At 47.9% G+C, this 27,002-nt stretch overlaps 2 protein-coding genes across 2 annotated transcripts in view; one reads left to right on the top strand and one right to left on the bottom strand.

Annotated features, from left to right (window-relative positions):
• The window catches only part of LOC147111335 (histone H2A), an 88,977-nt gene extending 61,975 nt beyond the window's left edge, over nucleotides 1-27,002 (top strand). Inside the window, exon 2 of the mRNA XM_086002128.1 lies at nucleotides 26,758-27,002. The gene's annotated coding sequence lies outside the window, so the exon portion shown is untranslated. The remainder of the gene's footprint in view (nucleotides 1-26,757) is intronic.
• h1-10 (H1.10 linker histone) lies at nucleotides 17,572-19,025 on the bottom strand. Its single transcript, XM_086002124.1, has one exon. The coding sequence runs from the start codon at nucleotides 18,815-18,817 to the stop codon at nucleotides 18,248-18,250; it is 570 nt and encodes a 189-aa protein (XP_085858250.1). The 5' UTR covers nucleotides 18,818-19,025; the 3' UTR covers nucleotides 17,572-18,247.

Raw genomic sequence — 27,002 nt, 5'->3', positions numbered from 1 at the left:
TTCCACAGACGCTGACCCTCACTGGGCTACAGTTCCACAGGCACCGGCTTTCACTCAGGTACAGTTCCACAGGCACTGACTCTCACTGCAGTACAGTTCCACAGACACTGACTCTCACTGGGGTACAGTTCCACAGACACTGACTCTCACTGTGGTACAGTTCCACAGACACTGACTCTCACTGGGGTACAATTCCCCAGACACATACTGTCACTGGGGTACAGTTCCACAGGCACTGAATCTCACTGGGTTACGGTACCACAGACGCTGACCCTCACTGGGGTACAGTTCCACAGACACTAACTTTCACTGGCATACAGTTCCACAGACACTGACTCTCATTCGGGTAGATTTCCACGGGCACTGACTCTCACTGGGGTACAGTTCCACAGACACTGACTCTCTCTGGGGTACAGTTCCACAGACACTGACTCTCACTGGGGTACAGTTCCACAGACACTGACTCTCACTGGGTTACAGTTCCACAGACACTGACTCTCACTGGGGTACAGTTACACAGACACTGACTCTCACTGGGGTACAGTTTCATAGGCAGTGACTGTCACTGAGATACAGTTCCACAGACACTGAATCTCACTGGGGTACAGTTCCACAGACACTGACTGTCACTTGGGTACAGTTCCACAGACGCTGACCCTCACTCGGGTACAGTTCCACAGACACTGTCTCTCACTGAGGTACAGTTCCACAGGCACTGACTCTCACTGAGGTACAGTTCCACAGACTCTGACTGTCACTGGGGTACAGTTCCACAGGCACCGACTCTCACTGAGGTACAGTTCCACAGGCACTGACTCTCACTGAGGTACAGTTCCACAGACACTGACTCTCACTGGGGTGCAGTTCCACACACACTTACTCTCACTCGGGTACAGTTCCACAGACACTGACTCTCACTGGGGCACAGTTTCACAGACTCTGAATCTCACTGGGTACAGTTCCACAGACACTGACTGTCACTTGGGTACAGTTCCACAGACGCTGCCCCTCACTAGGGTACAGTTCCACAGACAGTGACTCTCACTGAGGTACAGTTCCACAGGCACTGATTCTCACTGAGGTACAGTTCCACAGACACTGAATCTCACTGAGGTACAGTTCCACAGACAACGACAGTCGCTTGGGTGCAGTTCCATAGGCACTGACTCTCACTGGGGTACAGTTCCACAGACACTGACTCTCACTGGGGTACAGTTCCACAGACACTGAATCTCACTGGGGTACAGTTCCACAGAGACTGACTCTCACTGGGGTACAGTTCCACAGACACTTACTCTCACTGGGGTACAGTTCCACAGACACTGAATCTCACTGGGGTACAGTTCCACAGACAACGACAGTCGCTTGGGTACAGTTCCATAGGCACTGACTCTCACTGGGGTACAGTTCCACAGACACTGAATCTGACAAGGGTACAGTTTCATAGGCACTGTCTCTCACTGGGGTACAGTTCCACAGACACTGAATCTCACTGGGGTACAGTTCCACAGAGACTGACTGTCACTGGGGTACAGTTCCACAGACACTGACCCTCACTGGGTTACAGTTCCACAGACACTGACTCTCACTGTGGTACAGTTCCACAGACGCTGACCCTCACTGGGGTACAGTTCCACAGACACTAACTCTCACTGGCATACAGTTTCACAGACACTGACTCTCACTGCGGTACAGTTCCACAGACGCTGACCCTCACTAGGGTACAGTTCCACAGACACTGACTCTCACTGAGGTACAGTTCCACAGGCACTGACTCTCACTGAGGTACAGTTCCACAGGCACTTACTCTCACTGGGGTACAGTTCCACACAGACTGACTCTCACGGTGGTACAGTTCCACAGGCACTGACTCTCACTGGGGTGCAGTTCCACACACACTTACTGTCACTCGGGTACAGTTCCACAGATACTGACTCTCATTGGGGTACAGTTCCACAGACACTGACTGTCACGGGTACAGTTCCACAGGCACTGACTCTCACTGGGGTACAGCTCCACAGACACTGAATCTGACAACGGTACAGTTTCATAGGCACTGACTCTCACTGGGGTACAGTTCCACAGACACTGAATCTCACTGTTGTACAGTTCCACAGAGACTGACTGTCACATAGGTACAGTTCCACAGACACTGACCCTCACTGGGGTACAGTTCTACAGACACTAACTCTCACTGGCATACAGTTTCACAGACACTGACTCTCACTGCGGTACAGTTCCACAGGCACTTACTCTCACTGGGGTAGAGTTCCACACAGACTGACTCTCACGGTGGTACAGTTCCACGGGCACTGACTCTCACTGGGGTGCAGTTCCACACACACTTACTGTCACTCGGGTACATTTCCACAGACACTGACTCTCATTGGGGTACAGTTCCACAGACACTGACTGTCACGGGTACAGTTCCACAGGCACTGACTCTCACTGGGGTACAGTTCCACAGACACTGAATCTGACAACGGTACAATTTCATAGGCACTGACTCTCACTGGGGTACAGTTCCACAGACACTGACTCTCACTGTGGTACAGATCCACAGACACTGACTCTCACTGGGGTACAGTTCCACGGGCACTGACTCTCACTGGGGTACAGTCCCACACACACTTCCTGTCACTCGGGTACAGTTCCACAGACACTGACTCTCACTGGGCACAGTTCCACAGACAGTGACTCTCATTGGGATAGAGTTCCACAGACACTGACTCTCTCTGGGTTACAGTTACACAGACACTGACTCTCACTGGGGTACAGTTCCACAGACACTGACTCTCACTGGGGTACAATTCCACAGACACTGACTCTCACTGGGGTACAGTTCCACACAGACTGGCTCTCACGGTGGTACAGTTCCACGGGCACTGACTCTCACTGGGGTGCAGTCCCACACACACTTCCTGTCACTCGGGTACAGTTCCACAGACACTGACTCTCATTGGGGTACAGTTCCACAGACACTGACTGTCACAGGTACAGTTCCACAGGCAGTGACTCTCACTGAGGTACAAGTTCCACAGACACTGACTCTCACTGGGGTACAGTTCCACAGACACTGACTCTCACTGGGGTACAGTTCCACAGACTCTGAATCTCACTGGGTACAGTTCCGCAGACAGTCACACTCACTGCGGTACAGTTCCACAGACATTGACTCTCATTGGCGTAGAGTTCCACAGACACTGACTCTCACTGGGGTACAGTTCCACAGACACTGACTCTCACTGGGGTACTGTTCCACAGACACTGACTCTCACAGCGGTACAGTTACACAGACACTGACTCTCACTGGGGTACAGTTTCACAGGCAGTGACTCTCACTGGGGTACAGTTCCACAGACACTGACTGTCACTTGTGTACAGTTCCACAGACGCTGACCCTCACTAGGGTACAGTTCCACAGACACTGACTCTCACTGAGGTACAGTTCCACAGGCACTGACTCTCACTGAGGTACAGTTCCACAGGCACTTACTCTCACTGAGGTACATTTCCACAGACACTGACTGTCACTTGGGGTACAGTTCTACAGACACCGACTGTCACTTGGGTACAGTTCCACAGACGCTGACCCTCACTGAGGTACAGTTCCACAGGCACTTACTCTCACTGAGGTACAGTTCCACAGACACTGACTCTCACTGGGGCACAGTTTCACAGACACTGAATCTCACTGGGGTACAGTTCCATAGGCACTGACTCTCACTGGGGTAAAGTTCCACAGACACTGAATCTCACTGGGGTACAGTTCCACAGAGACTGACTGTCACTTGGGTACAGTTCCACAGACACTGACCCTCACTGGGGTACAGTTCCACAGACATTGACTCTCACTGGGGTACAGTTCCACAGACACTTACTCTCACTTGGGTACAGTTCCACAGACACTGAATCTCACTGTGGTACAGTTCCACAGACACCGACTCTCACGGGGGTACAGTTCCGCAGAAACTGACTCTCACTGGGGTACAGTTCCACACAGACTGACTCTCACTGGGGTACAGATCCACCGACACTGACTCTCACTGGGGTACAGATCCACCGACACTGACTCTCACTGGGGTACAGTTCCGCAGACAGTGACACTCACTGTGGTACAGTTCCACAGACACTGACTCTCACTGGGGTACAGTTCCATAGACACTGACTCTCACTGGGTACAGTTACACAGACACTGACTCTCACTAGGGTACAGTTTCTTAGGCAGTGACTCTCACTGGGGTACAGTTCCATAGGCACTGACTCTCACTGGGGTACAGTTCCACAGACACTGACTCTCACTGGGGTACAGTTCCACAGACACTGACTCTCACTGGGTACAGTTCCACAGACACTGACTCTGACTGGGGTACAGTTTCATAGGCAGTGACTCTCACTGGGGTACAGTTCCATAGGCACTGACTCTCACTGGGGTACAGTTCCACAGACACTGACTCTCACTGGGGTACAGTTCCACAGACAGTGACTCTCACTGCGGTATAGTTCCACACAGACTGACTCTCACGGGGGTACAGTTCCACGGGCACTGACTCTCACTGGGGTACAGTTTCACAGACACTGAATCTGACAAGGGTACAGTTTCATAAGCACTGGCTCTCACTGGGGTACAGTTCCACAGACACTGAATCTCACTGGGGTACAGTTCCACAGACACTTACTCTCACTGGGGTACGGTTCCACAGACACTGAATCTCACTGGGGTACAGTTCCACAGACACTGACTCTCACTGGGGTACAGTGCCACAGACACTGACTCTCACTGGGGTACAGTTCCGCAGAAACTGACTCTCACTGGGGTACAGTTCCACAGACAGTGACTCTTACTGGGGTACAGTTCCACAGACACTGACTCTCACTGGGGTACAGTTCCACAGACCCTGACTCTCACTGGGGTACAGTTCCACAGACGCTGACCCTCACTGGGGTACAGTTCCACAGGCACTGACTCTCACTGAGGTACAGTTCCACACAGACTGACTCTCAATTCAATTCAATTCAATTCAAATCGCTTTATTGGCATGATAAGGTACATCTTATGTTGCCAAAGCATTGAAAAACATTTATGGTTGGACGCATAAACGCAGATCTAGCCATACATTGTATAAACAGATATATCCCTGAGTGTATAAATATACATTCGTATAATTTGTATATACTCTTTTCTTAGGTTTAATGGTTGTCCCTCTGTTTATGGCAAGCTGTAACATAGTGTGCCGCTAAGGTTACACAATTTCTCTGTTCCCCTAGTAGGTATGGGAGTTTTTGGTCGTCATTCAAATTTCTGAATTCAGGGCATATTTTTGTGAATTTTGGGTAGAAATTCTCCCTGATGCCCTGATATTTTCCACAAGCTGTGAGGAAGTGCATCTCTGTCTCCACCACTCCCTGTCTGCAATGAGAGCATATCCTGTCCTCTCTTGGCAGCCGGGTCTGTCTGTGTCTGCCTTTTTCGATGGCCAGGCTATGTTCACTAAGTCTGTACCTTGTCAAGGTTTTTCTCAGTTTGCTATCCTTTACCATGGTCAGGTATTCAGCCATGTTGTATTGTCTGTTTAGGGCCAAGTAGCAAATGCGTTTGTTTTGGGTTTTTGTTGTTTCTGCCCAATATGACAGATATTTTTCCTTTTGCTTCGTGACAATTGTGTTGGGTCGAATTCTCTGTGCTACGATGTCACTGTCCTGGGGCTGGTTATTGTTAGTAGTGTTAGTAGTTACTTCACTGAGTCCCAGGACTAGTTGACTGAGGGTATTCTTCTTTATGGTCCTCTCTTGGCATTTCAGGGCTTCGTAATGATAGCAGTGGGGGTTGCTCATTTTTAGGTGTTTCCAAAATTTGGTGGCTCTTTTTTGGATAGTAATTATTAATGGATATTGGCCTAGTTCTGCCCTGCATGCATTGTTTACTGTTTTCCTTTGAGTCCGGAGGATACTTTTACAGAATTCTGCATGTAGGATCTCAATTGGGTGTTTGTCCCATTTTGCAAATTCTTGTTGTGTTAGCGGTCCCCACACCTCACTGCCATTGAGTGCAATTGGTTCAATTACTGATTTAAAAATTTTGAGCCAAATGCTAATCGGGATTTCTATTTGGATTGATTTTTTAATGGCATAGAAAGCCCTTCTAGCTTTCTCTTTCAGTTCATTCACAGCCAGGTGAAAATTTCCCGTAGAGCTGATTTTTAAGCCCAAGTATGTGTAGTTAGTGGTTTGTTCAATTTTAGTTGTTCCTAGTGTGAAATTTATTCTGGGTCCCTGATGTCTGGATCTTTGCTGGAACACAAGGACTTTGGTTTTTTTGGGTTTTTTTGTCAGGGCCCAGGTCTGACAGAATGACTCTAGCAGATCCAGGTTCTGCTGTAGACCCTCCTTAGTTGGTGACAGCAGAACCAGGTCATCTGCATAGAGGAGGAATTTAACCTTGGATTCATATAGGGTGAGGCCGGGTGCTGTAGATTGTTCAAGTAGTTTTGCCAATTCATTTATGTAAATATTAAAGAGTGTCGGTGAGATGGGCGAGCCCTGCGTCACACCATGCCCCTGTGGGAAGTATTTTGTTTGTTTGTCTCCAATTTTAACTGCACATTTATTGTTTGTATACATTGATTTAATTACATCATATGTTTTTCCCCCTACACCACTTTCAATAAGTTTCAAGAATAGGCCGTCGTGCCAGATGGAATCGAAAGCCTTCTGGAAATGTATAAAGCAGGCAAAAATGTTGCTTTTGTTTTGATGAACATGTTTGTCAATTAGGGTCTGCAGGGTGAAGATATGATCTGATGTTCTGTAGTTTGGTAGGAATCCAATTTGGCTTTTACTCAAGACATTGTGCTCCTCAAGGAAGTTTATAAGTCTTTTGTTTATGATACTACAGAAAACCTTCCCCAGGTTACTGTTTACACAGATGCCTTGATAGTTATTTGGGTCAACTTTGTCTCCACTTTTGTATATGGGCGTTATGAGTCCTTTGTTCCAGATATCAGGGAAGTAACCGACACTCAGAACCAAGTTGAAGAGTTTCAGTATAGCCAATTTCATTTTATCGTCCGTGTGTTTAATCATCTCGCTTAGGATGCCATCTGCACCGCAAGCTTTTCCTGGTCGCAGGTCCTTGAGTTTTTCAAATAGTTCTTTTTCAGATATTATGGGGTCTATCGGGTTTTGGTTATCTTTTATGGCAAATTCGAGCTTTTCCAGTTTTTCGCATATTTGGTATTGCTCTGGGCTTAGTGTGTTTTTCTGGTATAATTTTTCAAAATGGTTTTCCCATGTGTCTCCATTTTGAATGGCCAATTCGTCGTGTTGTTTTTTGTGTAATGTATTCCAGTTGTCCCAGAAACAATTGGAATTAATGGATTCCTCAATGGAGATGAGTGTATTCTTAATATACTGCTCTTTCTTGGTTCTGAGTGTGTTTTTGTATTGCGTTAGTGCCTGACAATAAGTAAGGCGTAATTCCTCGTTTTCTGGTTGTCTGTGTTTTTGGTTTGATATTTTTCTGAGTTTTTTCCAAAGATGTGCGGGTTAGGTTGATTGGCCATGATAAAAATTGGCCCTTAGTGTTAGGGGGGATTAAATATGTGGGGTTACGGGGATAGGGCTTGGGTGGGATGGCTGTCGGTGTAGGGATCAGGTGCTAGGGTTTGGATGAATAGCCATGATCTCGTTGAATGGTGGAGCAGGCTCGAAGGGCCGAATGGCCTACTCCTGCTCCTAGTTTCTATGTTTCTATGTTCTGGCAATCGGAGTCAAACCATTTTTCGTAGTTTTTTGTTTTGGGTTTGTTCTTGCGAACTTTCAAGTTTGACATTGATGCCAAATTATCAAAAATATTATTTAGGTTATTCACTGCCCGGTTTACGCCTTCTTTATTGTGTGTTTATGTATTTTCCAGAAAGGTGTCCAAGAGAGCTTGAGTTGATTGATTGCTAATTGCTTTCTGGTATTTTTCCGTGCTGTTTTTGGCCCATCTGTAGGATTTTTTAATGTTGTACAGTTTACTGGGTTGTGTTTCTGTGTTGGTTGTTTCTGTCCTTTTAAGATATGCAGTAATTTGACTGTGATCTGACAGTGTTGTTTGTGGTTTGACTGTGAATACTCTGAAAGAGGATGGGTCCAGATCGGTAATCATATAGTCTACGGTGCTGAAGCCAAGAGGTGAGCAATAGGTGGATCTTCCTAGGTAGTCTCCCATGAACCTACCATTGACAATGTACAGACCCAGGCTTCGACAGAGCTGCAGGAGCTGTTTTCCGTTAGCATTTGTCTGTTTGTCGCAGTTATGCCTGTGTGGATGGGAAGGGAGATCAAAGTGGTTATTCCCAAATATGTAATTATTCCCATGATTATTGGTGAAGTCTGGTTCTTCTCCCGTTCTTGAGTTGAGGTCCCCACAGATCAACACATTTCCCTTGGCCTGGAATTGGATAATCTCCCTCTCTATGTTGGAGAAGGTGTCCTCTTTAAAGTACGGGGATTCTGTCGGGGGGATATAGAGTGTGCAAATGAAAACATCTTTCATGCTGGAGATGACGCCCCTCTTAATTTTGAGCCATAGGTGGTTTTCGCCCTTTTTTATAAATTTAATGTAATTCCTAAGCTCTGCTTTAAGCCAAATCAGTATGCGTCCAGATTCTCTGCCCTGGGTAACTCCTGGCAATTTATTGGAGGGGACCACCAGCTCTGTGTACCCATGGGGACAGCCAGTGTGTCCTTCTCCTCTACACCAGGTTTCCTGTAAAAAGATAATATCTAGATTTTTAATCTCATCTAGGAACTCTGGAGTCTCACTCTTCATGCCAAGCATAGAAGAGCGTAGACCTTGGATATTCCAGGTTGAGATATATAAGGATTTCATGCTAAAATTGATCTTTTACTGTGATGGGTTAAAATATGATAAATAGTGATATGTGTTTGTCGTGTCTAAATGGGGAAAAAAGAACATTTCAATTGTCTATAAACGCTGAGGATAATTGGTTACAACTCTTTCTAACAACTAGTCCTTATTTTTTTCTGATCCATAAGGCGGGAGTGGATGCTGCTGATCGTCTGCATTATGTCTCTTAATGGATTGTCTCTGCCTGTGGTATTGCGTACGCCCTGAGCACCTCTCCCTCTGCCTGGCTGGGGGTGGTCCTGTTCCCCTGTAGGACAGGAGTGGTGCAGGTCCGACATTGTTGTTGTGCGTGGGGATCCTCTCTGGTCCCGGTTGGTGTGGTGGTGGTCTCTGTAGTAGTCCTGGTCTGTATCCCGTTGGTCTTTGGTGATCGGGGGGGGGGGGGGTCCTCTTGGGATCTGGGTGTGGACCCGGTTAAAAGCGACGTCCTTCAGGGGTACAGTTCCACGGGCACTGACTCTCACTCGGGTACAGTCCCACAGACACTGACTCTCACTGGGGCACAGTTCCACCGACACTGAATCTCACTGGGGTACAGTTCCACAGACACTGACTGTCAGTTGGGTACAGTTCCATAGGCACTGACTCTCACTGGGGTAACATTCCACAGACACTGAATCTCACAAGGGTACAGTTTCATAGGCACTGACTCTCACTGGTGTACAGTTCCACAGACACTGAATCTCACAAGGGTACAGTTTCATAGGCACTGACTCTCACTGGGGTACAGTTCCACAGACACTGACTCTCACTGGGTACAGTTCCACAGACACTGACTCTCACTGGGGTACAATACCACAGACACTGACTCTCACCGGGGTACAGTTCCACGGGCACTGACTCTCACTGGGGTACAGTTCCACACACACTGACTCTCACTGCGGTACAGTTCCACACACACTGACTCTCACTGGGGTACAGTTCCACAGACACTGACACTCATAGAAACATAGAAACGTAGAAGATAGGAGCAGGAGTAGGCCATTCGGCCCCTCGAGCCTGCTCCGCCATTCAATGTGATCATGGCTGATCATCGAAATTCAGTAGCCTGTCCCTGCTTTCTCCCCATACCCCTTGATCCCTTTAGCCTTAAGAAATATATCCAACTCCTTCTTGAATATATTTAATGTATTGGCCTCTACTGCCTTCTGTGGTAGAGAATTCCACAGGTTCACCACTCTCTGGGTGAAGAAATTCCTCCTCATTTCTGTCCTAAATGGCCTACCCCTTATCCTTAGACTGTGACCCCTGGTTCTGGACTCCCCGACCATCGGGTACATCCTTCCTGCATCTAGTCTGTCCAGTCCTGTCAGAATTTTGTAAGTTTCAATGAGATCCCCTCTCATTCTTCTAAACTCCAGCGAGTACAAGCCCAATCGACCCAATCTCTCCTCATACGTCATTCCTGCCATCCCAGTTTTCAGCCTGGTGAATCTTCGCTGAACTCCTTCCATGGCAAGAACATCCTTCCTCAGATAAGGCTACCAAAACTGCACACAATACTCAAGGTGTGGTCTCACCAAGGCCCTGTACAACTGCAGCAAGACATCCTTGTTCCTGTACTCAAACCCTCTCGCTACAAAGGCCAACATACCATTTGCCTTCTTAACCGCCTGCTGCACCTGCATGCTTACCTTCAGCGACTGGTGCACAAGGACACCCAGGTCTCGTTGCACTTCCCCTTCTCCCAATCTATTGCCATTCAGATAATAATCTGCCTTCCTGTTTTTGCCACCAAAGTGAATAACCTCACATTTATCGACGTTATATTGCATCTGCCCAATCACCCAACCTGTCCAAATCATCCTGGAGTTTCTTGGCACACACGCGCACCCAGCTTTGTGTCACTGTGGTACAGTTCCACAGACACTGACTTTCACTGGGGTACAGTTCAACAGACATTGACTCTCACTGGGGTACAGTTCCACAGACACTGACTCTCACTGGGATACAGATCCACAGACACTGACTCTCACTGGGGTACAGTTCCACAGACACTGACTCTCACTGGGGTACAGTTCCACAGACACCGACTCTCACTCAGGTACAGTTCCAGACACTGACTCTCACTGGGGTACAGTTCCACAGACACTGACTCTCACTGGGGTACAGTTCCACAGACACTGACTCTCACTGGGGTACAGTTCCACAGACACGGACTCTCACTGGGGTACAGTTCCACAGACACTGACACTCACTCGGGTACAGTTCCACAGACACTGACTCTCACTGGGGTACAGTTCCACAGACACGGACTCTCACTGGGGTACAGTTCCACAGACACTGAATCTCACTGGGGTACTGTTCCACAGACACTGTCACTTGGGTACAGTTCCATAGGCACTGACTCTCACTGGGGTACAGTTCCACAGACACTGACTCTCACTGGGGTACAGTTCCACAGACACTGACTCTCACTGGGGTACTGTTCCACAGACACTGTCACTTGGGTACAGTGCCATAGGCACTGACTCTCACTGGGGTACAGTTCCACAGACACTGACTCTCACTGGGGTACAGTTCCACAGACACTGACTCTCACTGGGGTACAGTTCCACAGACACGGACTCTCACTGGGGTACAGTTCCACAGACACGGACTCTCACTGGGGTACAGTGCCACAGACACTGACTCTCACTGGGGTACAGTTCCACAGACACTGACTCTCACTGGGGTACAGTTCCACAGACACTGACTCTCACTGGGGTACAGATCCACAGACACTGACTCTCACTGGGGTACAGCACCACAGACACTGACTCTCACTGGGGTACAGATCCACAGACACTGACTCTCACTGGGGTACAGCACCACAGACACTGACTCTCACTGGGGTACAGTTCCACACACACTGAATCTCACTGCGGTACAGTTCCACGGGCACTGACTCTCACTGGGGTACAGTTCCACAGACACTGACACTCACTGGGGTACAGTTCCACAGACACTGACTCTCACTGGGGTACAGTTCCACAGACACTGACACTCACTGGAGTACAGTTCCACAGACACTGACTCTCACTGGGGTACAGTTCCACAGACACTGAATCTCACTGGAGTACTGTTCCACAGACACTGTCACTTGGGTACAGTTCCATAGGCACTGACTCTCACTGGGGTACAGTTTCACAGACACTGACTCTCACTGGGGTACAGTTCCACAGACACTGACTCTCACTGGGGTACAGTTCCACAGACACGGACTCTCACTGGGGTACAGTTCCACAGACACTGACTCTCACTGGGGTACAGTTCCACAGACACTGACTCTCACTGGGGTACAGTTCCACAGACACTGACTCTCACTGGGGTACAGTTCCACAGACACTGACTCTCACTGGGGTACAGATCCACAGACACTGACTCTCACTGGGGTACAGTACCACAGACACTGATTCTCACCGGGGTACAGTTCCACGGGCACTGACTCTCACTGGGGTACAGTTCCACACACACTGACTCTCACTGCGGTACAGTTCCACGGGCACTGACTCTCACTGGGGTACAGTTCCACAGACACTGACTCTCACTGGGGTACAGTACCACAGACACTGACTCTCACCGGGGTACAGTTCCACGGGCACTGACTCTCACTGGGGTACAGTTCCACACACACTGACTCTCACTGCGGTACAGTTCCACGGGCACTGACTCTCACTGGGGTACAGTACCACAGACACTGACTCTCACCGGGGTACAGTTCCACGGGCACTGACTCTCACTGGGGTACAGTTCCACACACACTGACTCTCACTCAGGTACAGTTCCACAGACACTGACTCTCACTGGGGTACAGTTCCACAGACACTGACCCTCACTGGGGTACAGTTCCACAGACACAGACTCTCACTGGGGAACAGTTCCACAGACACTGAATCTCACTGGGGTACTGTTCCACAGACACTGTCACTTGGGTACAGTTCCATAGGCACTGACTCTCACTGGGGTACAGTTCCACAGACACTGACTGTCACTGGGGTACAGTTCCACAGGCACTCACTGGGGTACAGTTCCACAGACACTGAATCTCACTGGGGTACTGTTCCACATACACTGTCACTTGGGTTCAGTTCCATAGGCACTGCCTCTCACTGGGGTACAGTTCCACAGACACTGACTCTCACTGGGGTGCAGTTCCACAGACACTGACTCTCACTGGGGTACAGTTCCACAGACACTGACTCTCACTGGGGTACAGTTCCACAGACACTGACTCTCACTGGGGTGCAGTTCCACAGACACTGACTCTCACTGGGGTACAGTTCCACAGACACTGACTCTCACTGGGGTACAGTTCCACAGACACTGACTCTCACTGGGGTACAGTTCCACAGACACTGACTCTCACTGGGGTACAGTTCCACAGACACTGACTCTCACTGGGGTACAGTTCCACAGACACTGACTCTCACTGGGGTACAGTTCCACAGACACTGACTCTCACTGGGGTACAGTTCCACAGACACTGACTCTCACTGGGGTACAGTTCCACAGACACTGACACTCACTGGGGTACAGTTCCACAGACACTGACTCTCACTGGGGTACAGTTCCACAGACACTGACTCTCACTGGGGTACAGTTCCACAGACACTGACTCTCACTGGGGTACAGTTCCACAGACACTGACTCTCACTGGGGTACAGTTCCACAGACACTGACTCTCACTGGGGTACAGTTCCACAGACACTGACTCTCACTGGGGTACAGTTCCACAGACACTGACTCTCACTGGGGTACAGTCTGTTTTTTCTGATCCCATTCCTATTTGTCTGTTATTTTTCAGGATTGTCCAAAACACCAACTGGCCATTCTTGCTGCGGGTGTTGAATGTTTCCGGCATTTCCTGATTTGCTTTCTAGATTTCGAGCAGCTGGAACTATTTTTTTCTGTTTATTGCAAGAACGACTCCTGCGGAAGGCAGGGACTAAACCCATCCCGGCTGCTGCTGCTGATTCTGGACAGGGAACAAACCTGCCCAGGCACAGGTGCACTACCTGTGGGCCTGCAGTAGGTGGCAGAGCTGAGCCGCATTCGGGCACCGAGAGGCTTCTGTGGCACCGACTGGTCCGTGTCCCCGGTGATGGGAACCAACACCTTACATGTGAACATTAAAAGCAGTAGAAAATTAATAACTTGCCTTTCACAACCTCAGAATGTCCCAAAGCGCTTTACAGCCAAAGAAGTACTTTTTAATTTCATTTATGGGATGTGGGCGTTGCTGGCAAGGCCAGCATTTATTGCCCATCCCTAATTACCCTCGAGAAGTTGGTGGTGAACCGCCTTCTTGAACCGCTGCAGTCCGCGTAGTGAAGCTTTTCCTGATGGTTTGATACAACCGAGTGTCTCGCTCAGCCAGTTCAGAGCGGCAGTTAAGAGTCAACCACATTGCTGTGGGTCTGGAGTCACATGTAGGCCAGACCGGGTAAGGACAGCAGATTTCCTTCCCTAAAGGACATCAGTGAACTGCTGATTGTATTGTCGTCACTGTTGTAATGTAGGAAACGCGGCAGCCAATTTGCGCACAGCAAGCAGCAATGAGATAAATGACCAGATCATGTTTTAGTGATGCTGGGTGAGGGATGTGCTTCGACATCCAGCAAGTGATTAAGAAGGCCAATGGAATGTTGGCTTTCATTGCTAGGGGGATAGAATATAAAAATAGGGAGGTATTGCTTCAGTTGTACAAGGTATTGGTGAGACCGCACCTGGAATACTGCGTACAGTTTTGGTGTCCATACTTAAGAAAGGACATACTTGCTCTCGAGTCAGTACAAAGAAGGTTCACTCGGTTAATCCCGGGGATGAGGGGATGGACATATGAGGAGAGGTTGAGTAGATTGGGACTCTACTCATCGGAGTTCAGAAGAATGAGAGGCGATCTTATTGAAACATATAAGATTGTGAAGGGGTTGGACCGGGTGGATGCGGGGAAGATGTTCCAGATGATGGGTGAAACTAGAACTAGGGGGCATAGTCTTAGGATAAGCGCCTGCTCTTTCAAAACTGAGATGAGGAGGAGCTACTTCACTCAGAGGGTAGGTCCACGGAATATGCTGCCCCAAAAAGCTGTAGAAGCTACATCATTACATAAATTTAAAACAGAAATAGACAGTTTCCTAGAAGTAAAGGGAAGTAAGGGTTACGGGGAGCGGGCAGGAATTTGGACATGAGTCTAGGTTCGGATCAGTCATGGCCCTGTGGGTAGCGGAGCGGGCCCAGGGGTCATGTAGACTGATCCTGCTCCTATTTCGTGTGTCTAATTCTGTTAGATTCAGGAGATGGTTCTGTGATAGTGGATTGGCGGTTAGGATCAGATCAGCCATGATCTTATTGAATGGCGGAGCAGGCTCGAGGGGCCGATTGGCCTACTCCTGCTCCTATTTCTTATGTTCTTATGACACCCCTTCGTTTGCGGTTTCGGTGGAGTGGGGGAGGGTTAGGTATCTTGGCAGTGGAAATGGTGCAGGAATGGACACTCAGCTCAGGGTCAGTTCGTCAACTCTGCAAACTCAGCCCGGGTTTGTTGGGAGTCGCCGGGGGGAGTGGAGCAGATGGTGTTTTCTTGCAAGCGTTGCGCTGCAGGAAATTTTGACTCACCGACATCTTACTGTCGATCAGGCCGTGGCAAGAGATGTCAGCGAGGTAGCATCGGGTGGCCTCGGAATATGCCTGGGGCCAATGTTCCCTTTTTTTTGGTGCGTGGTCCCGTTAACTGGCTGCGCGGCCCAATCAAATTTTCACACATGCCCAGTTTCTCCCGTATAAAAGCCAGTGAGCGGCCTGCGCGGGTCCTCCAGACCGCCGTGTGACTGCACAGCCCAGTGGGAACATTGCCTGGAACAGACTCCTATTTCTGGATGGTGACACCAAAGAAATGTATTAATAAGACCAGGACCTCAAACCCGGCACTAAGCTCATGGTCTACAGAGCAGCAGTGATACCCGCCCTGCTGTATGCCTCAGAGACATGGACCATGTACAGCAGGCACCTCAAAGCACTGGAGAGGTACCACCAACGCTGCCTCCGCAAGATCCTGCAAATCCATTGGCAGGATAGGCGCACCAACGTCAGTGTTCTCGCTCAGGCCAACATCCCCAGCATCGAAGCTTTGACCACACTCGATCAGCTCCGATGGACGGGTCACATTGTCCGCATGCCCGATACGAGACTCCCGAAACAAGCGCTATACTCAGAGCTTCGACACGGCAAGAGAGCCCCAGGTGGGCAGAGGAAACGCTTCAAGGACACCCTGAAAGCCTCCTTGAAAAAGTGCAACATCCCCACCGACACCTGGGAATCCCTGGCCCAAGACCGCACAAAGTGGAGGAGAAGCTTCCGGGAAGGCGCCGAACACCTCGAGTCTCTTCGCCGGGAGCAAGCGGAAGCCAAGCGCAGGCAGCGCAAGGAGCGCACGTCAACCCAAGTACCCCACCCACCTGCCCCTTCAACCGCCGTCTGCCCCACCTGTGACAGAGACTGTAGGTCCCGCATTGGACTCATCAGTAACCTGCGAGCTCATTTTTAATGTGGAAGCAAGTCATCCTCGGTTCCGAGGGACTGCCTAAGAAGAATTAAATAAAATGAAGAGGGTGCGAAGAGGTGGTTGGAAATCTAGTGATGGGACCCCAAGATACACGGGACAAAAAGGAGAATAGGAACAGGAGGCGGCCATTCAGCCCGTCGAGCCTGATCCACCATTCAATTAGATTATGGATGATCTCCATCTCTGCTCCATTTACTTCATAACCCTTAATAAAAATCTCAGTTTTGAAATGTTAATTTGACCCTGGCATCCAGCTTTTCTTTTTGGGCGGGGGGAGAGTTCCAGATTTCCACCACCCTTTGTGTGAAATGCTTCCTGACATCACCCCTGAAGGGGTCACCCCCCCCCCCTCCCCCCAACCAGGCGTGAGGGGCAAGACAGGAAGTCCAGTGTTTTTTTTGTCTTTTTAAAACATTTATTAATTTTGCATGTAGACTGCACAGTTGTGGGTTCAGAAGTTACAGCATTAACATTGTAGTGTTCTGACAACTTATGCAAACTGCTCAACACTTGGTTCTCAAGATATTCGCTTGGAAACATCAAAATCTGAAACACAACAACAAAAAAGGAACGGCGCTTTTCCCTTGGATCCCCGGGCAAGGCAGCGTCCGATTTAAATCGGTCTGAACCCGAAACAAGAGAAGGCACCTGGCGAGATTCTGGCAATGCACCGGAGACACACGGCACACACACACACAGCCTGCAGACACCTCGGACTCTGAGTCCCTCCGTGCATTTTGCAAAGAATCCAAAGGCTGTCTGCAAACAAACTGATTTATTTTTTCCCAGCTGGTCAGTTGCATTTTTTTAAATCAAGTGAAGGGGGTGGGAGGCGAATTATTCTCACCTTTGGTCCCTTTTTTTTTTGCAATTTTAGGTACAAACTTTGTATTTCTTCACCCGATTGGAATTTGATTCAAACAAAAAAAAGGGGGAGTTTTAAAAACAATTTAAAGCCGGAGCTTAAAGTTGCAAAGATTGGAGCCACCAATCAGCGCAGAGATTTCTCCCGCCTCCAGTGTCGCCTTTATTTGGGCTGCACCGTGATTGGCTGACAGCGTTACCAAGGAGACAGTTACCAAGGGATCAGCAAATGAGCGGCTTCCTCCTCTTTTTAAAAAATATATATATTTAAAGCAGAAACAATGGAAACAACAGCGAGAACATTTTTAAAAATCAGCCGGGATTTCTTTCCTGGAAACATTTATTTCTTGCTAATTATTTTTTCCTAACGCGGTTTTCCCCCCCCCCCTTATGAACGAGTCAAAAAAGAGCCATTTGAACAAAAAGCAAATTGCATCCCCGCGATCGAGTCAGATTATTCCGACCAATTTATAAAAAGATACAAATTCAAAGTGTAGCAAAAGTTGCAACACCAAAAAAAAGTTCCCAACAGGAAATTAACAACAAAAAAATGTTGGACCCAGGTTTGTTTCACCCGCGAGGTTTGGTGATCATGATTGTTATTAATTAAAACAACTTACGGAATTAAAAAAAAAGAAACATAAACTTCTAGTTGGACAAACATCACTAAAAAAAAAGCTACAATCCCGAGGAGCGGAAAATGTCAACCGGCTTTGTGGAGAAAGTAAAATATACAAAAAATAATATCAAGATGAAACTTCCCGCCTTCTCAAACTACAAAAAACAAACCCCAGAGAGGTTTAGACAACGACTCGGGAAAATGTTAATATCAAAAAATCAGCTGCATTTATTTCTTTTTTTAATTTTGCAACAACACAATACATCCCCTCCCTCCCCACCCCCAAAATAAAAAAGCCTCTTTAAGCTTTCTTGGATTTGGATTTCTTGGCCCCTTTGCCTTTCTTGCTTTTGCTGGGGGTCCCCGAGCGGCTCTTTCTGGTCTCCGCCTTCTTGCTGGCGGCGCCTTTCTTGCTGGGTTTCCTGGCCCGGCTGCTGGAGCTGCTGCTGGAGCTGCTGGAGGTGGAGCTGCTGGTGGTGGCGGCCGACCTCTTCTTCTTGGCCGCCGGGCCGCCCTCCGCTTTCTTGGTCAGCTTGAAGGAGCCATTGGCCCCTTTGCCCTTCACCTGGTTGAGGGTGCCGTTGAGCAGCAGCGCCCGCAGGGCGTACCGCAGGTAGGTGCGACCTTGCTGTTCGTTAAACCAGGGCACCGTCTTCGCCTCCTTGTAGATGATGGCGAGCGAGGAGCCATTGCGGGCGCCCAGCCTCTGCACGATCTCCACCAGCAGGGCGCTGTACTTGCCCTGCTGGTTCTTGCCCTTGCCCGATTTCTTCTTCTTGGATCCCGCTGCCTTCTTGGCCGGGCTTTTCTCCTCCTCCTCCTCCTCCTCCTCGGCGGGAGCAACAGGCAGCGTTTCCACTTCTGCAGACATGGTATTTGTTCTTAAATTGCAATCAAAATTATTGCAAAGCACAAAGCAAAAAAAACAAATGTTAATTGCAAAAAAATATTAATTGCAAACAATTGGAATTGGATTGCAGAAACGCGAATGCAAGGCTGTGATTCTGATTCCGATGCCTCCTCCTCTGGCTCTGATGCTCAATTCTTGCTCTGCAATCTCCGGCTGCGGAGGATTTTTTTGCGCAGCCGCTATTTGGCCGCTGGGAGCGAACGTCAATGAAAACATCAACAGCCCGGGCCACGATCCGCATTAACTTGTGTTTCTTGCACCGCCTTCCCGGCGGCTTCCCGGCCGGAACCCGGCCCCGATTGCAGCGGGCGGGGGCCAGGCGGGCAGCCCGGGCTGTTTCCCAGCCGCTGGGCAGGGCGGGCGGCCGATCCGCCGGCGTTAAAGGCCGAATATCCCGCAACTGGCCCCGGCTCCCCACGCACACCGGCCGCCTGGAGATGGGGGTCGCCCCTTTAAGCGGGGATTTCGCACCCTGCCGGGGGTCGGGTCCGCCTAAAAGCAGCGCCCCGACATAAAAGGGAGGGCGCGCCCTCCGCCCGGTGCGCATTTATCGACTTTCGGTGCAAAACTTTACAATAAATTGCCTTTTAATTTGTTGCAACAAACACAGTGCGCGCCCCCGCGCGGCCGCCGGCGGTAATGCGGCTCTGGCCATTGGGTGAGTTACAATTTCACAGCAAGAGCCAGATCCGAGCCCAGAAAGAACTGGGAACCATCCAAACTTCACAAGCTGCAAAAATCATGTTCATCAGTAAAGATAATCTGCATGCAAAATCTCTCTTTTGGTCAAATTGGTTAAAAAAAATGATTTTTGATTTTTATAAATGATCCTTGATTTAAAAATATATATTTTTCATCCTTTACTGCAAGTTCTATTCAGCAAATCTTTACAATATCAATTTCCCTATAAATCCAAATTGATCGGCAATAATGCAAATTGCATGCATCACACCATTTGTTGGAATTCATCTCGTTAGATACTGCAGAGAATTTGTTTTGCTAAATTTGCCTTTTGGCTGTGCCCCTGGAGGTGAGAATGCATGTCTTTTTCTTAATTTTATAAATAATTTAAGGTGCAAATGCATCAAGACTGAGATTTAACCCGTTCTCGGCCGTCTCCTTCCCGTTAAAAGTTTGATTTTTAAAATGCAAAAAAAAAGTACCGAAATTGTAAACGGTTAAATCAGAGTTACATAGAAACATAGAAGATAGGAGCAGGAGTCGGCCATTCGGCCCCTCCAGCCTGCTCCGCCATTCAATGAGATCATGGCTGATCATCCAAACTCAGTACCCTGTCCCTGCCTTCTCCCCATATCCCTTGATCCCTTTAGCCTTAAGAAATATATCCAACTCCTTCTTGAATATATTTAATGAATTGGCCTCCATTCCCCATTCAGGGCTAATTGACGCCAGGGACCGTGCCGAGGGACGGGTGTCAGGGAAAGACTTGCTCTTGCATTGTCATTTCGAAGTGCTTTCACCAACGCTCGGCCGTTGTACGCCGCTGTTTGGGGATATTTCTACAGTTGGGTTACAGACCTCCCCCAGTGCCTGGCTGCATCAAATATGGGTGGATTTAGTGCATTTTTTAATCCAATCTTTGGAAGATTTCTTGCACCCTTTCTCATTCCTCGGGTCTCCCTATTAAAGCGAGATGCTGAAGATGAGTTGGTTACTTAATGGCACTGAAAGAGGCCATTCGGCCCATCGTGCCTGTGCCGGCTCTTTGAAAGAGCTCTCCAATTAGTCCCACTCCCCCCTGCTCTTTCCCCAGAGCCCTGCAAATTTTAACTTTGTCAGTATATACACAATTCTTTTGAAAGTTACTATTGAATCTGCTTTCAGGCAGCGCATTCCAGATCACAACAACTCGCTGTGTAAAAAAAAGCTCCTCATCTCCCTCAGTTTTTTTGCAATTATCTTAAATCTGTGTCCTCTGGTTATCGACCCTCCTGCCAATGGAAACAGTTTCTCTTTATTTACTCTATCGAAACCCCACATGATTTTGAGCACCTCTAACAAATCTCCCCTTAATCTTATTGGCTCTAAGAAGAACAATCCCATCTTCCCTAGTCTCTACATAACTTGTTAGAGTCAATGTCATTTCTCTCCTCTCCTGACTGTCTCCGCTGGGCTTCACCTGGACTGACGGACATCAGCTGCCCTCCAGTACAACGACCATTCTTCATACGATAGCAAAATACTGCAGATGCTGGAAATCCGAACTAACAACAGAAGATCAACAGGGGCAGCACGGTGGCATAGTGGTTAGCACTGTTGCCTCACAGCGCCAGGGACCCGGGTTAGAATCCGGCCTCGGGCGACTGTCTGTGTGGAGTTTGCACATTCTCCCCGTGTTTGCGTGGGTTTACTCCGGGTGCTCCGGTTTCCTCCCACAGTCCAAAAATGTGCGGGTTAGGTTGATTGGCTATGATAAATTGACCCTTAGTGTTAGGGGGATTAAATACGTGGGGTTACGGGGATAGGGTGGGATATGTGTTGGTGTAGGGGTTACGGGGATCAGGTGGGATATGTGTCGGTGCAGGCTCGATGGGCCGAAATGGCCTCTATCTGCACTGTGGGGTTTCTGTGATTCTGTGAAGATGCTGGAAAAACTCAGTAGGCCAGGCAACATCCGTGGAGAGAGAAATAGAGTCAACGTTTCGGGTCGAAGACCCTTCGTCAGAACATTCTTCATAGCTGAGCCTAGAGAGTGAGTTTTAGCAGAAGGGACATCATACCTCAACCCATCCCTGTCCTCACCATTCAGCAGGAGTCACTGCACAGGGAGCAAGATTGGGAAACCTGTCTGCTTTTAATTCTTCCCTAACCCAAGGGTGTTGACTCTTGCATGTCCCCGACTCCCTTTGCCCTACCATGGCGGCCGTGTCTGCAGCTCTCTGGGCCCCAAGCTCTGGAATTCCCTCCCTAGATCTCTCCTCCTTTATAAGACACTCCTTAAAACCGACTGCATTGACCCAAACCTTTGGTCACCTGTCGTAATACAGGAAACTCTTTGGAATCCGGCACCGACGGGGCCGGGATGGTGCCGGTTGATTAAAAATTCCGGATGACGGAGAGGGTTATCTACCGAGGCTATTTTTAACAAACAAAAATAAAAATATCAAGAAATGTGCAGTATACAGTAATTGGGTCCTCACCTACAGAATGCTGTGTTAAATGGATGGTGGAAGATGCTTGATTAAGTACAGTACTTGGACCAACTTTTGGGAATTCCATAATGCAAGATGGGGGAGATAATTCACGATAAAGATGGAGAGACACAGAAAAATGGCGGATCGGAAGAGACTCCGGCAGCGCGGGAGAGTCAGACTCCTGTTATTGAGGTGTTCCGACTTCCGACAGCGCCAAGAAGCCGAGTAGTGGCAGTTTGGAGAACTACCCCCACTGACTAACTCGGCCACCGCGGGAGACTCGGACTCGGCAACATTGCCGGTTATTGAGGTGTTGTTTTCGGAGTGAGAATTTTGCCGGTTAATAGAGAATTCTGGATATTTAGCTGCCGTTTAAACGAGAGTTTCGGCTTTTATTCTTCAACTATAGATGAGTTGCTTGGTGTGGGGAGTTGTGTGCTTATAGCCTCCTGGAGTATTTGACTATGTCTAGAGGGATGGAGCTCTACATAGAAACATAGAAGATAGGAGCAGGAGTAGGCCATTCGGCCCCTCGAGCCTGCTCCGCCATTTAATAAGATCATGGCTGATCATCCAAATTCAGTACCCTGTCCCTGCCTTCTCCCCATATCCCTTGATCCCTTTAGCCTTAAGAGATATATCCAACTCTTTCTTGAATATATTTAATGAACTGGCCTCCACCGCCCTCTGTGGCAGAGAATTCCACAGGTTCACCACTCTCTGGGTGAAGAAATTCCTCCTCATTTCAGTCCTAAATGGCTTACCCCTTATCCTTAGACTATGACCCCTGGTTCTGGACTCCCCGGCCATCAGAAACATCCTTCCTGCATCTAGTCTGTCCAGGCCTGACAGAATTTTATAGGTTTCGATGAGATCCCCTCTCAATCTTCTAAACTCCAGTGAGTATAAGCCCAATCGACACAATCTCTCCTCATACGTCATTCCTGCCATCCCAGGTATCAGCCTGGTGAATCTTCGTTGCACTCCTTCCATGGCAAGAACGTCCTTCCTCAGGTAAGGCGACCAAAACTGCACACAATACTTAAGGTGCGGTCTCATCAAGGCCCTGTACAACTGTAGCAAGACATCCTTGTTCCTGTACTCGAACCCTCTTGCTACGAAGGCCAACATACCATTTGCCTTCTTAACCGCCTGCTGCACCTGCATGCTTACCTTCAGTGACTGGTGCACAAGAACACCCAGGTCTCTTTGCTGCACTTCCCCTTCTCCCAATCTATTGCCGTTCAAATAATAGTCTGCCTTCCTGTTTTTGCCACCAAAGTGGATAACCTCACATTTATCCACATTATAGTGCATTTGCCATGTTTCTGCCCAATCACCCAACCTGTCCAAATCGTACTGGAGTTTCACAACATCCTCCTCACAGCTTACCCTCCCACCCAGCTTTGTGTTGTCTGCAAATTTGGAGATATTACATCCAATTCCCTCGTCCAGATCATTAATATATATTGTGAACAGCTGGGGTCCTAGGACCGATCCTTGCGGTACCCCACCAGTCACTGCCTGCCACTCGGAAAACGACCCGTTTATTCCAACTCTTTGCTTTCTGTCCGCCAACCAGTTCTCTATCCAAGTCAATACCTTGCCCCCAATCCCATGTGCCTTAGTTTTGCACGCTAATCTCTTATGTGGGACCTTATCGAAAGCCTTCTGAAAGTCCAAATACACCACATCCACTGGTTCTCCCTTATCTATTTTACCAGTTACATCCTCAAAAAATTCCAGTAGATTAGTCAAGCATGATTTACCTTTTGTAAATCCATGTTGACTTTGTCTGATCCTGTCACTGCTTTCCAAGTTGATGCGCTATCAATCACTCAAAAGACTGAGGTTAAGCGAGTAACTAACAGGCTTTTATTAACAAGAGAATGAAGGTATGCCTCGAGTGGTCGACCAGTCCAGAATACAGAGGGACTGTGGAGCAGTCACCTTTATACCTGGACTCGTGGGAGGAGTCAGCCGAGGCATGTACAGACATGTACACAGTGGAATACAAACAGAGGTTTACCACACAAGTGCTCTGCTATTACATCTTTTATAATAGACTCTAGCATTTTCCCCACTACCGCTGTCAGGCTTACTGGTCTATAATTCCCCGCTTTTTCTCTACCACCTTTTTTAAATAGTGGGGTAACATTAGCTACCCTCCAATCCATGGGTACTGTTCCAGAGTCTATCGAGTTCTGGAAGATGACCAGCAATGCATCTACTATTTCTAGGGCCACTTCCTTAAGTACCCTGGGATGTAGATTATCAGGGCCTGGGGATTTATCGGCCTTCAGTCCCATCAATTTTCCTAACACCATTTCCCTACAAATACTAATTTCTTTCAGTTCCACCCTTTCATCAGACCCTATGTTCCCCAGCATCTCTGGGAGGTTATTTGTGTCCTCCTTTGTGAAGACAGAACCAAAGTATGAATTTAGTTGGTCTGCCATTTCTTTGTTTCCTATTATAAATTCCCCTGATTCTGACTGCAAGGGACCTACACTTGACTTCACCAATCTTTTTCTCTTCACATATCTATAAAAGCTTTTACAGTCAGTTTTTATGTTCCTTGCTAGCTTACTCTCATATTCTATTTTCCCCTTCTTAATTAATCCCTTTGTCCTCCTTTGTTGAATCCTAAACTGCTCCCAATCCTCAGGTTATTCCTTTTTCTGGCCAATTTATATGTCCTCTCCTTGGATCTTATGCTATCCCTAATATCCCTTGTTAGCCACGGTTGAGTCACCTTTTTTGTTTTCTCTGTCCTAAATGGCTTACCCCTTATCCTTAGACTGTGACCCCTGGTTCTGGACTCCCCGACCATCGGGAACATCCTTCTTGCATCCAATCTGTCTAGTCCTGTTAGAATTTTATAAGTTTCAATGAGATCCCTTCTCATTCTTCTAAACTCCAGCGAGTATAAGCCCAATTGACCCAATCTCTCCTCATACGTTATTCCTGCCATCCCAGGTATCAGTCTGGTGAATCTTCGCTGCACTCCCTCCATGGCAAGAACATCCTTCCTCAGATAAGACGACCAAAACAGCACACAATTACCTGATGCAAGTGGATGTCCCCCACACCACTTGGTTCCAAGAGGCTCAGGCATCAGGTACCCCCTCTTTAATGATAGTCACACTAATATAACATTTTATTTGCGCCTCATGATAGACTTTCACAGTGGACATACCTGGGGGCTCATTAGAAAAGAACAGCCTTAGCGTTGACCTGACTGAAGTTTTCATAATTATGAAGGGGGATTAACCTGCGATCTCAATGCTTATAGTCGCATGAATTTCAACCATTTTATTTTGTGCATTTATTGGTAAAATTGTAAGACGAGCACTATTTGATCATTGAGAGTGCTTTATTTCCTTGGTTATTGAATGGTGGTAGATGTTTGTTCAGTAAATATCTACGTGTGAAGTACGTTTACCTGTATTGTGTGCAAGGCATTTTCATCTAAAATTAGTGCGTGAGGTTAAACCTGTGTCCTCCTAGCTGTGGTCAATCAGCAATTTCTATGGGATAACTATTGAAATTTTTTTTTTTAAAGTTGATTCGTGGAATGTGGGTGTCACAGGTAAGGCTGGCGTTTATTGCCCGTCTGCACTTGCCCCCGAGAAGGTGGTGGTGATTATTTTCTTCAGCTGCTGCAGTCCATGTGAAGGTGCTCCCACACTGCTGTTGGCACCTTTCATGACTGCAGGATATTCCAAAGCACTGCATAGCCAATGAATGTGGCAATGTCAATGTGGTTGTACTGAAAGACTTTAGCACAATTAAACCCGCAGGAGGTACACTCACCAGGGAATACAAGGCAGGCAATTCATTGCAATAGATTCTCCATCTTAGGATGATGATAGAAGAGAAGTGAGCAACAGGAGGAATGGAGGGTATGGTAGGATAGTGGTTATGTTACTGGACTAGTAATCCAGGGGCCTGGACTAATGATCCAGAGATGTGAGTTCAAATCCCACCACGGCAGCTGGGGAATTTAAATTCAGTTAATTAAATAAATCTGGAATAAAAAGCTAGCATCAGTAATGGTAACCATGGAATTATTGGATTGTTGTAAAAACCCACCTCGTTCACTAATGTCCCTTAGGGAAGGAAATCTGCCACCCGGTCTGGTCTATGTGTGACTCCAAACACTGTGGTGGTTGACTCTTAACTGCCTTCTGAAATAGCCTAGCAAGCCACTCAGTTATCCACTACAAAAAAACTGTAGCAGTTCAAGGTGGCAGCTCACCACCACTTGAGGGCAATTAGGGATGGGCAATAAATGCCAGCCTTGCCCACATCCTGTGAATGAATAAAAAAAAATAGAAATTGGTCAACAAGGAGATGGAGTTAACTTAATTGACATTTAAGGAGTCAGTAGGAACATCACCCAAAGGGCAGTAGGATTGTGGAATTGGATTGCCAGGGAAGGCCTATGCACTGAACTGTATAAATGGATTTGAGCCGATTAGGCACAAGTGATAGGGAGCAGGGATTGAAAAGGTTGGATTGTTTGGAGTTTGAGCCCCACACTGGGCTTTCCCTTCAAAAAAAAAAAAGTGCATTTATCATCCTGAACCCGATCCACTGAGTAGATAGCTGGAAGCCAATGAGAAAGAGTAGCGATTGGCCACAGTAGAGCAGGCTGGTGACCGTGACCAACCCAGGTTCTCAAAAGTTCTGACGAAAGGTCATCGGCCTGAAACGTTAACTCTGTCTGTCCTCTCTCCACAGATGGTGACCAATCTGCAGGCCCCACACAGCCGGCTCAACACATTTTGATGGTAAAAACTGCACGTGCGCTGTTATTTGAACAGGTCGCACAGCCCCTTAAAGTGCCTACGCACCCAAAAGAAAATTAGCAGGAACATTGCTTCAGAGTGTTTGCAGCACTTGCTGTTTTTATTTCAGATCTCCAGCATCCACCATATTTTGCTTTTGTTTTAGGAGCTGTATTAAAGTTGACAATATATAACATT

Source organism: Somniosus microcephalus, chromosome 11 (assembly GCF_052327205.1).
Source record: "Somniosus microcephalus isolate GS21.2 chromosome 11, FLI_Smic_1.0, whole genome shotgun sequence".
Classification (NCBI taxonomy): Eukaryota; Metazoa; Chordata; class Chondrichthyes; order Squaliformes; family Somniosidae; genus Somniosus; species Somniosus microcephalus.
Note: the sequence above shows the minus strand (reverse complement) of the source record. Positions and strands in the feature narration are given on the sequence as shown.